This window comes from Hetaerina americana, unplaced genomic scaffold (assembly GCF_022747635.1).
Source record: "Hetaerina americana unplaced genomic scaffold, ioHetAmer1.1.p SCAF_71, whole genome shotgun sequence".
Taxonomy (NCBI): Eukaryota; Metazoa; Arthropoda; class Insecta; order Odonata; family Calopterygidae; genus Hetaerina; species Hetaerina americana.
In genome coordinates, this window is record NW_027287328.1 from 1,913,116 (window position 1) to 1,926,487 (window position 13,372).

General features: G+C 39.7%; 1 protein-coding gene across 1 annotated transcript; it reads left to right on the forward strand.

Moving 5' to 3' along the window:
• The first annotated feature begins 5,331 nt into the window (after window positions 1-5,331).
• LOC139697274 (uncharacterized) lies at window positions 5,332-8,188 on the forward strand. Its single transcript, XM_071595930.1, has 2 exons — window positions 5,332-5,455; window positions 7,358-8,188. Exons 1-2 carry the CDS (start codon window positions 5,439-5,441, stop codon window positions 7,719-7,721), a joined length of 381 nt encoding a protein of 126 aa, XP_071452031.1. The 5' UTR covers window positions 5,332-5,438; the 3' UTR covers window positions 7,722-8,188.
• The last annotated feature ends 5,184 nt before the right edge of the window (window positions 8,189-13,372 follow it).

Sequence of the window (13,372 nt, forward strand, 5' to 3'; positions counted from 1 at the left end):
AAAACCTTCCCTCGAGACTCCCGCGCCATCAACGGCTCCGTAGCCCGGGTACAATGAGCGGGGGAAGCGCGGGAACTTGGGCCTTGCCGTCGTCCTGGAATGGGAGTTCCTCGCCAACACACATTCGGAAGCCAGGACCAAGAAAACGAAGAGGAGAGCCAAGAGTTTATTTAGATTTGCCGCCATCATGGAGAGAAAACCGAAGAGTCGGGTCAGGTTTCTGCGAAAGGTTTTTGATCACTTCGTCTTGAAACGTCGAATGACGCAGCGCCTTCAAACTTCTCGAAACGTTGTTCTCAGATCCTTTGCCTCTGTGAGGATGTAAGGAGAAACGAAAAAAAAGCATACGGAATGGCAAAAGTGCTCTCCTCTTCCTCTCTCTATCTCTCTTTCCGAGTTCAAGACTTGTGGGTAATGATGCAATTCTGGTTGGTTCGCGAGAAAAAGTGCGTGTGTTTTCTTTCGGCCGCTGTAGTCGGGGTCGAAAGCGAGATTCGTGACGGAGTCGGGGAATTTCCATTTATCTCTCGGAGCAATGAAAGGAGGCGGGGGAAAGCACTTGGATCACCCGCTCCGCCTCCGTCCCACGTCTCGTAGGTTATCGCGAACATCACTCCGTGTCACCAGAGAACGCCTTGAGGAGTCTTTTAGCGAGGAAGCGGCGGTGGTCTGATAAAAGAGAATAATGTCATATGACTTCGCAGCTTCAATGCATTTTATTACAATTAATGACTTGCGTTTTGCCGGCCGCGGGCATAACTTTGTGAAATTCTCTCTTTTCCCTCCCACAATGAGAAAGATTGTGGCGTATTTGGTACAATATTTTATCAACAAAATCTCGCGGGATGTCTGTTTCTCTTCATTCATTTAGTGCCCCTCTCATTTTTTCTCTTAATCTATCCAAGAAATCGGCATATCAGCATTCCGTCAAGAAAACCATTTGTTGATGCGCTCCCTGGCGCTGGAGCGTGCTGATTACCGTATATTAACGGCAAAGACGTGTGACCACCTGCGGTTATAATCATACGGTTATAAATAAAGTCAAATGTATACACGTATTCATTTTAGCTCATTCTTTCCGTCAACGAACTTCAAAATCGATATGAGAAAATTTATTTAGGTTCGTCCTTAGACATAATCTGTGATAATAAAATAAATAAGGATTAAATGGTAGCGCAGTGATTTTGGAAGGCTGAAAAAATTGATATACCTAATTATATTACGTCATCATGGCTGATGTAATGGCATTATTCCATAGTGATTAAAAATTCAACTCCATCATTTTCGTACGACTCGTTTCTATGATTAACAGTATTTTCAAATGAAAAAAAAGGTTTCATAAAACTCTGTTGAATAAAAAATTTCTAAACTTGTTTTAAATTATTTTTTAACTATTCAAGAACTTTTTATTCTCATTATTTTTCATTGGTCTTTGAAAGCGGAAGATAGTGTCAGGAGATGTGTGTAAGAACAAATTTTAATGAAGATGGGGGAAAAGTGCGCGACTAGGTGATATCAATGATCAGTGTGAAAGACGCCCTTGTTAAAATATTCCTGTTTAAATAAAAGCTTTCTGAAATGTGCAACGGTTCAATTAAATTACGTTGGATTCCATTGGTAATATTTTTATTATAATCTTGAATTACACCCAAAATTTGTGAGCAGTATATGTTTTTTCTCACTTCCAAGCAGTTCGACAGGTCCACTGCTGAAAAAGTTCGACTTCCGCCTGTCGAAAATGAATTACTTCTAAGACCATTGGAATGTTATAATCGTGGTCACTTACCAGAGTACCTAGGTTCAAAGCTTGGTTACACCTCTCGATAACACCAGCTCCATCAAATTAAAGTGACTTTTTTCTAATTCTGGATATTTTTGGGAAACCATAGGCGATACAGGGGAAGGAAACGGTCCCACTTACCACCCTGTGAAAGTAATACGCCTAAGTAGGGCTTAGTATGATTCCCGTATCCTCACATACAAAATCAACCTTCGGCGTTGATTACCTTGGTAATTTGATTTGCCCCACATCCTAATTCCGCTAACGGTGGGTAATGCTACCTTGCAGAGGATTTTATTACTATTCAAGGGCGATCTAGTTTGTTCGCACTCTCTCACAAGATATTGGAACGATTTTATTGCATTCGCGAAGTTGACTGTTCATTTCTTGTTTCTTAATTACAGCATGCAAAATTGGTAGACTTAGGAGAGATATTTTTAAATTAGTTACTTAGACGCTCAAATTGAATACATGCGGAGAAAAATGACATTTTTACTCTCCAAAATTAATTTCAACTTCATTTATGGAGCATGACAGCTGATAAACCTTGAAAAATTCAATTCGCTATTTCTTACTTATTTAATCCGGTGTAGTATCAAATGCCCCAAATCAGCCAACTTTCTGACGCTTCGAGGAGATATCATAGAAATTAGAAAAGTATAAAAAAAAACAATACTCTATGCTATCGTGGAGTATTGTTTTTTTTCTAATTTTCGCTGGTGCAAAGGAAAACCAAAAAGGATTATTTTCAAACTTGATAGGTTTGGGAATTCTCAGAAAAGTTCAAATTAAATCCTCCTCGCCATCCAAAAGTAAAAAATGAAGAATGGTTGTTTTCTGGATGTTAACAGTGCTTAAGTGTTATAAATAACTTCGATACAGCTTAGAAGCTGGTCTTTGATGACTAAGAGACAATATCACCTTCGATTGACTTTAACGATAGATGATATAACTATCAAAAATATCTTATACGGAACGCAACATATGAGACCTATTCAATAAAGAATAATCATAAAATTTGTATTCTCATAATTTATGTATGGTTCAAAAGTTTAATTTTATATTATTGGCGCGGTTGAATAAAAAGTACCGGGAAGATTTTCAGAAAAATAGATTTATTTCAGATATTGCTTCAATGTCTCAAAATTCTTTAAAGTGCATCCCTTGAGCGTCGACACACTTAATCCAGCGGCTTTTCCACGACTCGAAGGATTCATGGTAGGTGTATTCCGGAAGGCCCTTAAGAGTACGCATGCAAGCTTCTTTGACGGCACTTAGGGTCTCATAGTGGTATCCTTCGGGGGATGATTTTAATTTTTGGAATAGGAAATCGTCTGCTGGTTTTTTCAGTGATAATGGTGTGCACTGTCATCCCATCAATGCCAATACGATCTGCGATCATGTGAACACTTAACCGACGTTCTGAATTCAGCATTTCACGGGCACGTCAGGAAAAAATCGCTGACGATACTTTTTATAAAATCCTTGTATATGGGCTGTTGGGCTGATGTGTAATGTGTTCGTGTGTCCAGTTGCAATGATTTCAATACGTTATTGTATACCCGTTGCAATATGAAATGTGTTCAGTTCTCCTACGACAACAATGAGGCAATGTTCCGAGCAATGCACCGCATTGGAATTTTACTTTCTCCTCATCAAATCGTCAACAAAAAAATCTAATGCTAAGGTATACTAATGGAAACTCTGCTTTTCCCTCGTATGAATAAAATGTATATTTACCATTGTCACGACTATTTAATCTTCTCCACTAATTTCCTCGTTTGGACAGGGAAACAATTAGAACCAGTCGAGCAATTTTCACATTTTGGACCGGGCCGTAAAAAAATACCACGTTAAACTGATCGAAGATTGCTCTTGTCTTATGGTGTGTGAAATTCACACGTTCAGGATAGGGAGGCGTACTCATTTCCCTGAGCCTCCACCGATGTCCCCAAAGTTCTGGAAACCAAACTCGACTTTTAGTTCGGGTCGTCCAAAATGGTGTTTGGTTAGGGTTTTTAGGGTGTCACCCAGGATTTGAACCCAGTACCTCCCTGTCACTACTCAAATTCTCTGCCGGTAAGGCCAATAACCTCGTGAAGATGGAAAAAGGAGTGAGGACGTCAGGGTGGGAATACGTAGAATAGGAGGTTTTCAATTATCCATTAACTAAGCACTGCTATATTTCTAAGGTCCAACTAACACGACACTAAATGGATACTCTGCAATCTCCACTACAATTAACGATTCTTCAATTCCATACACTTCCGCACTCCCTTTATTCCGTCCAACATGCTTATTCATTTCCTCTTTCCTCCTCGTTTACCATCTTCTACAGCCTTGCGCATCCCATTTCCACTCAATATTCTTTGCATCCTTTTTCCTGCTTTCTTTTAATTTCTCCCATCTTATTTTTTTCTATTTCTTTCATCTACCTTCTCTCATTCCCTGCCATATCTTGAACTCGATAGTTTTTCTTTCCGTACACTTCACTTTATTCATTCTCCTTCACACCAACATCTCAAAAGCATCCAGAATATGCTTATCCTTTTTCATCAACGACCAATTTTCCGAGCCGTACAATATTCCGCTCCATATTCAAGTTTCCATTTGCATTTTCTTTATATCATTACTCATGATCCCTGCCACTAACTCCCTCGAAAGGTTAGTAAAATGGTATGTGGTAGCCGTATTTTTCCATGGCACAGGATTTGCGTCTGCAGGTGGATGAATTTGGTAATTCGAATGAGGGAATGGTATATGAATACATGTTGAGTTTGGCATTGAAAGAGAAGTGCGACGCATTTGGTAAGGCATATTTCACTATCAACCTTGGGAGGAGGAAGAATTTATAAGAATTTTTGGAGTATAATTGACTTTTAACTAATCCCAGATCTAAATTGGTATAAATATGGTTTCATCGTGCGAAAATTTAATTAATCGCTCAAAACTTTGCTGCACGCCGCAGTTTAAATAACACTCGAATAGAGTTTCACGAGCATTGTCATTTTTATGAGATAATGCTTATGCATAGAAACCCCTTTTTTGCCTTTAATTAACCGCTTTCATCGACGGTATCTAATTGATCGGATTTAATAGATTTAAGAGACTGTAAACAAACACATCAACATATCTGGGAAGAGTGTGTTATTTTGAGGATTTTTTTATGATGAGACAAATGTATCGCGCGTAAAAAAATCGGCCTTGAGAATGGGCTTGCCTATGTCTCTTCGTATTGTCATCAATACCGGCGGACTCGTCCGAGTTCGTCGCGAATCTCTCGACATCTTTCTTCCATCTTCGCGAAACTTCATTCGTCTCGTACAGAGGCTGGTTCCTACGATTTCCCGAACGTCAATGGATGACCCCGGCCTACCTCTCACTTGACCCCACGTCACGGCGCATCGAATCATCAGCCCGACCATGGTGAACATCTGCGATCTGAGATCACGTTAGCGTATGGGGACTGGGGAGGGGCACGTAACAACGGGGGAACAGATTCCCGATCCATTAGGTCATTTTTTTAATTGAATTGCTCACGTAAGTTTACCGATGTATTTATTGAGGTTCCTTCGCCGTGGAGTGTAAACAGTACGCATTCGACTTTGGCGGAGTACCGACGCTGCTAGCCGGAGGAACAATAGCAATCCTTTTCAAAATGGCCGTCCTGGTGAGGTTGGTTTTTTATGTGCTTTATATTCTTGATATATTTAGAGCTTGTGAGTTTATTATTTTAGCATTAATACGGTACTAATAGCATGTAAAAGTATGCATAGAGGGTGAAGTTACTTCAATTCCCAAACTAAAAATTCGTGCTTAAAATTTTACTGTATTCATAATACTGGTATTACGCTGAAATTAAACTTAAGTTTAACGACTTGGCGACAGATCTATTAGAAATGAAGTTCTTTTGATTCAATTTAATCCCCGTATTGTTAACCTACATTTTCCTCCAAACGCTGCATTTAAGTTGTCATCTTTCTTTTCGCTACCAAATATAATTGAATCTCTCTAAACAAAGTAGTGCGCGATAGACTATTGTGATTTCCATCATTTTGATCTTAAACCTTCTGACTTTCAATCTCCCTTGTTATAAACCCCTATCTTGATAAATTAAGAACATGAAAAAAACACGTGCCCTATAAATATTCTCGTCTTCCAGTGTAAGGTTTTTCTTCAAATAGGTCAACTTTGGCTTAGTTAACGTGCACCACAGTTGTGTCATTGCAGACCTAATACTTTTCACACATAGCCCTTGCTTGCAGTATCGATTTATTATATTGTCCTTGATCATTCCACTCGACAGCGAATGGCAATTGTGGTAGATTGAGGAGAAATGTATCACAAAAGAAACTGATCTAATCATATTTGTGGTCCATGCGCCAGTATTGAAGGGTGAAGTACTTTCTAATAAGTAAGGCTGGAGGAAAAGAAGTAAGATAATATATGACAGCATTTGGAAATACGATCTTAGAATGGGAATTTTAAGACCATAAACTCCCGTAGTCATACCTTTAAGAAGCGGATGTTTACGCTCGTAGAATCTTGTTAGAGGTAATTGTTTCTCGTGCTTAGACCATATACGATGTTATTCCAGCAGAAAAACGTTCATGTCGTATGCGTACATCCATAATAAAAACCGAAAATTTGGGGAGCAGACTCCGTGGTCGGAGCCGTTGACATTAATTCCTTCCCATTAGTTCCAACGTAAGAGATCGACGTAAATTTTCATATCACTCAAACGTATCGCAAGGAAATTTCATGTTTAATGTGAGCCATTCATAGTGGTCTATTGCGATGTGCAATGAAATTTTTTAAAAAATATTTATTAATCCTGTCAGCCCAAATTGAGGTGCCAGTCAAACAGAAATGGGCAATGTAATTTTCATTCGACTCATCTTTTTTTAAAATGCATCATTCCTTGAACCTGAAGTAAAGATAAGTTTTAAATAATCCCGTTTCTGACATTTCACACAGTCAAAATAATTAGACAAAAGGAAACGGAGAAAAAGGCTATAAGGTTATTTTGACTGGTGATTCAAGAGTTTGACACGATATCTCGAAACTACGAAGAGAGTCGACAGTTTAGTTTCAAGGGGAGGCAGCCAATGGTATAGTAGGTAATTTGGTAGAGATGACAATACAGATGGATCAAGGCCAGAGGGAAAACCGGGGCTCAGTGGGAAAAGAGATGAAAAAACTGGCAAAAAAAGAGTATTTTAATTACCCATAAAGGTAATTTTCCATTATAGGATTTGAAATACAGATGAATCAGACATTATTTCACACAAGAAAAAGACACATATATTATTTTAAAAAGTCTTTGGGCAGTCAGCAGTGCACCGGGAATTAGGGGAATGTGAAATCAATCGTTATGTTGGTAATCAGTGGCTAGCAGGAACTTGAACTGCGATAGTTTCAAGCCGCTCAAGGTGTCTGCCAGCTACTGAATACCAACATAACGAAATTTTTTCCTCTCCTGATTCCTCATCACGACTATGACTGACTGCAGACCCTTGGATATGATAGTACCCATAATCCTCAACAACCGCTCATTTCCCTTCCGGCCTTCTACAGAACCGCGCTCACCTTGTGCTTCTGCTTCATGGCGGCCCTTCTGTCACTAGCGGCGCCCACCGATGACCACGGGAGCGACGGCATGGTCGTGGAGGACATTACGGAGATCCTGAGGGGAGGCGAGGGCAGATACGCGCAGTGCCCGCCGCAGAAAATCCTGATCGGGAGCCGGTGTCGGCAGATCCTCAGCGAGGAGGAGCTCCGGAAGGTCAGCATGCTCGAAGATTACTCTGACTGCGTGAGGAAGAACGTGGAAGACTTTTACGCAAGCGGCGGGCAGAATGAGACCCAGCCGGCACCCGGTCTGGTTCACATCCACAGCTACTGCATGACGATGTGCATGCTTCGGGCGGAGGGCCTGTGAGTCCGTGAGTTGGAGTCGACGGTGTACCATTTATTTCCCGGATGGACCGCAAAGGGGAATGTGAGCAAGGAAGTTCTACCCGGATGTGATCCGCGAGTAACGACCAGCTCCGACTGTCGCCCGAAGATCGTGTCATTTCGGTGTCAAATGGAATTTTCACGAACGGTAGGACGGGTTCTGATGTCTGCCACGGAAGTACTGAGTGGACTGAACTATGTGTCTTTTTCCTTCCAACACAAATTAATGCAAAAATATATACCCTCCTGCGGCCAATATCCTCTCCTTCTTCGAAGAGCGATCAAGTGGTTTCCCCTGTCAGAAAATAGCATTTCAATTTTTGGAATGCAAATCTTTTTGTGTGGTCAATGATAAAAGAAATAAATTAAGAAGGTAATAATCTTGAATGTTGATTGGTTTGCCTGTCTTCAAAAACTTCATCGAATTTTATTTTTAATAAATTATGTAGAAAATTACAAATTATTTCTTATTTACAATGAATATATTCTACTGCATCCAAGTAAAACCCTGGATCGTCGTATGTTTTTAACTCTTGTTCTCGTAGGTCATTCTAGCATAATGACGCCTTTCATGACATTTTCCCTTTAAATATTAAGAACAATGTTCATATGATGTCCGCTTCGAGTGAAGATGACAGATATATTCCAATTCAGTGAGAAAAGCTTGAGTTCCTCCATAAAATTAAGAGATATTAAAATTTTCATTAATTTAGCCTTCAAAGGCTTAAATTGGTGATAAAATATTTCTTCTATTGGGTTCTGCGTTAGTTTTTACCTGTTTCCTTTAAAATCTTTATATTTTTAGACCATAGATTTTTCGAGCTCAGTTCATAATTGATTTGTGGCAGATGATCCAAGGAAATGATCATAAACTACCTTTTGTGCAAGAGGAGGAATGGTCATTCTATTTCTAATTACATCGGTAACTAGTTTTTCGGATTTTATATTCCTGGTAATAGCAAAGGTTATTTCAAACTATGAGAGGTAACATTATTTGAAGTTTAATACAATGACTAATGTGCGCAAAAATCAGGTTGACGGAATTCTATCTAGTGATTGGGTTTGTATGAGGTACTCGATGCTTAATTAAGTGGTTCTGTTTAGAGTGTATCTCAATTCCAACCTCCTAAATCCAAAAGCCGGGACTTCGAACCTAAGCACTTCATCGTGGACTTTTTCTTCTACGAGTTCTGATCGTTTAGCGGCTTGGCCTTCCCTCTCGTAATCGTCCAAGGAAGATACTATCTTTTCAGCATAATAGATTTAACCAACATTTTTATTTACTCCTTCATTAATAAGCTTTGTTATCATATTAATGTATTGTAAGTCTTCGTAACAAATTTAAAAATCTCCAGGCTCCTTTAAGCCATCGTCGTGAACGATGATTTTGATGAACACTCAACGGCAAGATTTGTAAACAAAATATGTCGTCAGAAGTGCGTGCACCAACACTTTAGAACGCATGTTTAGTGGGCTAAAAGTCATAAAGCGGGTGTCAACTTTAAAAAAGAAATTAGCTACAGATTTTTATTCTCCTCATTGATCGATAGAGGTCTTTATTTGGGCGAAAATGAGGCCTAATGGTCCCTTCTTCCGTATAAATCATAGGATGTAATTAAACAGAATTCAATGAGAAAACTCATTTCTCATTCATTTTTTCTTGTTTTTTCGACTTGTCTCGGCGTTCATGCTATGATTTTTTTGTCATCCTTTCTCAAATTTTTCGAAATCGATAATCTTTCCTCACACATAAGCAGAACTTCACACTATCGGATTCTGGTACGATCTTCAAGCAATGATTAATTCATCGTGGTCACATAATGTTCTATTATCATTAAATATGAAAGCATAAACTTGATTATCATGTGCGCATACTGATCAAGTTCAAGTGTGATTGAACTTAAAAAGTATGCATAATTTATATTTAAACTTGATTAGTACGTATGTGTGCACTCTAATCTACTTCTAATATGATTGTTCTCCTGTGGCTGAGATTTGAAGGATTGTAAGGTATTGAATTAACTTTGTACAATGACGAACTCCGATGGTGGGTGAGTGGGAAGGGAAGAGTAGAAAAAATTAGGCAGCACATGAAAAAAAAATCCCAAGCATCATTCATATCTTACGGCAAGAAGACAACACGCTCTAACAAGACGTTCAGGACGGTCCCACACTGCCCATTTTCTATATCACACAATCACCCACGCAGTATTTCTCGTTTCTTCCTCCTCATGCACTCTCCTGTAAAAAAGTGATCGGGAATAGTTTTCTGCGAGCGGCAATGAATTATGTGAATTATAATTTGAAGTTTTGGGCATTTGTCACATTACGGTACATGCCTGAAACACGATGATTATGTAAGATTTTTTGGAGACGTCACCAGTAATTTCTTTGTACGCCAAGACGAGAACCGTTTGTTACATCAAATTTGTTCCTCCAAATCGTGGTAAGAGCTTCAGAAAAGTCTGTGGAAATTAATTCAAGGGATATACCAATAGCATATGACATATATCCGTTGACAATACATTTGCTTATTTTAGCTTTCCTTTAAATAGCTCACTTTCATTTGCCATAACCCATTTGATTCCTCTAAATACTGCTCATAAACCTTAAAATAGTGAAATGAGCACGGCATATAAAAGAATACGCCGTGGATTTTGCTGTGCTGTGGTAATTGTAATTTGGCGGTTATCGCGTAACCTCCATGATGTACAATTGTTTACTACGCTTCCATTCTTCTGAAACCCATAGGAGATTGCTTTAAGTTGTTTTTGAATGTCTTAATCGTAACGAGAGGTTCCTCCGGAATCCGTAGGGATCATGGAATTACATTTTTGGCATTTTTGGGATATAACCTTGTTTCGAATTAATATTTGCTGGCGAAATTATCTTCCAAACCGGTGCATGCAAAATTCTACCTTCGTCGTGGGATACATCGCCCGGCCAGGTACAATATACATGAGGTCGTTTCACCCCCAGGAAATCAGACCAAGCTACTTTCCCCGCATTCGAGGATAAATGAATACCAATTACACGAGGTACCGTGTAATTGGTATTCATTTATTAGATATTATCCCGGTTAAGGTACATTTTGGATGGACAGAACTACTAAATCTATATTTTGTTTCTTTCTCCAAACAAAACACAACCCCACATCCTACACTACAAATAATCCCTATTTATCTCTGTGTAATTCCTTCATCCCGTCCAACATCCCTACCCTATTCCTCGTCGATCGTCGGTCGTGCCATCACAGGTCGCACTCTTATGCTTCTTAACTGATCTTATATCCTATCGACTCCTTCCTCGTTTTGATTGCTAGGTGGCACGAACACTTGAACAATGGCCAAGTTCGTCGGTTCTGCTTTTGCCTTTACTAGCAATATTCTACCCGTTGATTGTTCTATGTTGACTACGTTTCTTCCTACCTTTTTATTTAATATTATAGCAACCCCTCGTTGTCTGTCGTCCCCTCCGCTAAAAATTACTCCATTACTACATTCCAGTAATTCCCGCTATCCTTCGATCTCACCTCGCGTAAACCTAAAATGTCTATATTTCCTCTCCCTATCTCTCGCTTTATATTCTCTTTTTCCCTGTCCTAACATTCCAAGTTCCTATTCTAACTAATTTGGCCTGCTTCTTCTACTGCATATGCTGTCCTGCTGCTGCTGGTTTTCCCTTGTAAGGGTTTCGCGGGATGACGACCGCGGAAGCCTTGCCTCCCCCGCTGCCGGGCACGACACACGGCCGATTGGGCCGAGCCTCGTAGTTTCCAGGACTCAAGATCTCTTTAGTGACCATCATATTTAACTTGGGAATGATAATTGATGTGGTTTCCCGTTGCCTTCCTCAATAGAGTTTTTAACGTGACACCATCAGTTACTGGCCGCCCCACTTGGGTCAGACGCCATTACAGCCGCCTCACTGAGGAAAAGACGGTGGGTGGACTGCCTTTCGTCTGGCTCCTAACCTTCGACCTATCTGGCATGGGCGACCCTATCAGGGGGAATTATCATTGCTCCCGCCAGCACAGCTCTAAGGGTCATCGGAAAGCCCATGCCCTTCCACCACATCAAGGTTGCAGTTCATAGGAAGAGTAAATTGTTTTTGCAAGATATTTTGCTCCAACAAATAATTATTGCTTGATGAAGTTCAATATATTTTATTCTTAAAAAGTAATAAGTAGCATCACGTCTAGCCACACATTAAGATAACTTTTTGAATGCCCCTATTGGTGGAATGGATGTAAATGTGAAGGATGTAAAAATCAGGGGATGGGGCTCAAGGAAAGAGGGAATAATCGTCCGCACAAGTGGTACCTTGTTGTAGAACAGCAGATGTTCGCACCACAGTTGGCAGTGTAAGAATCTTGTGACATCGCTCAGCGTTTCTTCAAATTTTATAAGTTCTGCACATAAAAGAGTAATATAAATCTACATCAATACCCTGCAAGCCACCAAAAAGGTGTGTGGCAGGGGGTGCAGCACCAGGAGGAAAGGGTGCGGGATGAGGGCGTTAAGGTTTTTCAAATGGAAGGGGAAAGGTGGGGGGAGGAACCTGCAAAAAAAATGTTTTGATATACTAGTATAACCATGCGCAGTCGCTACCTTGTAGTTTAATACTTATTATGTCGAGCCGACTAGTGGGGGATTTCGATTACAAGCATTCTGGTCTCTTATTGTTCTTGGATAAAATGACCATTTAAACCTGTCAGTCTTGCAGTCTACCTCTCTAATCTTATATTCGTGATCCCTCCGCCCATAATACGTTGGGGTTCGTATTATGTTTTTGATGTCTCTGGAAAAGAGCCCATCTTCAAATGTTTTTAATAAGTTTAATCTATATTGTAAACGCCGCTGTATAAGGGAATCCCAGCCTAAATTTTCTAACAAAAGAGTTACGCTACTGCGTTGGTCATAGCAATTTTTGACAAATCTAGCCCCCCTCCACTGAACTCGATCCAATTCCCAGCCTAAATTTTCTAGCAAAGTAGTTACGGTCATAACAATTTTTGACAAATCTAGTCCCCCTCCGCTGAACTCGATCTAATTCCGAAATCAAAGTTATCTCTTGAGGATCCCATATACTGGCAGCATACTCTAGATGGGGCCTGAATAGGACAAGAAAACATCGTTCCTTCACTTTTTCGTCACATTTATCCAGCAATCTTCTTACAAATCCCAATTTTTTATTAGCACGACCGCATAATTCTCGTTTGTGCTTTCCCCAGGACAGATCATGAGTAATTGTTACACCCAAGTATTTAAAGGAATCTACCCTCGCGATTTCTGCTTGTTTCACTTTGTAACTAAATGGGAGGGAATTACTCCTTTCCCAAAAATGTATTACCACGCATTTTTTCAAATTTAATTCCAATTGCCATGTATCGCACCAAGTCTGAATTGCATTTAGGTCGTTAGCTAACGCGACTCTGTCTGTAATAAAAGTAAGTAGGGGGTGTGCTACCATATTTATGAATAATGTTGGTTCAGCGTGTTTTTATTTATTTTTTAATATATTCAAGTTTACGTTTTATACTCATTTTGTTTTTTTTCTTGCCATACACATCTGTTGCGTACGTCCTCAACGCAATGGGTTCTGTTCAACATGTAAGTGGCTGCAAAACTTAAA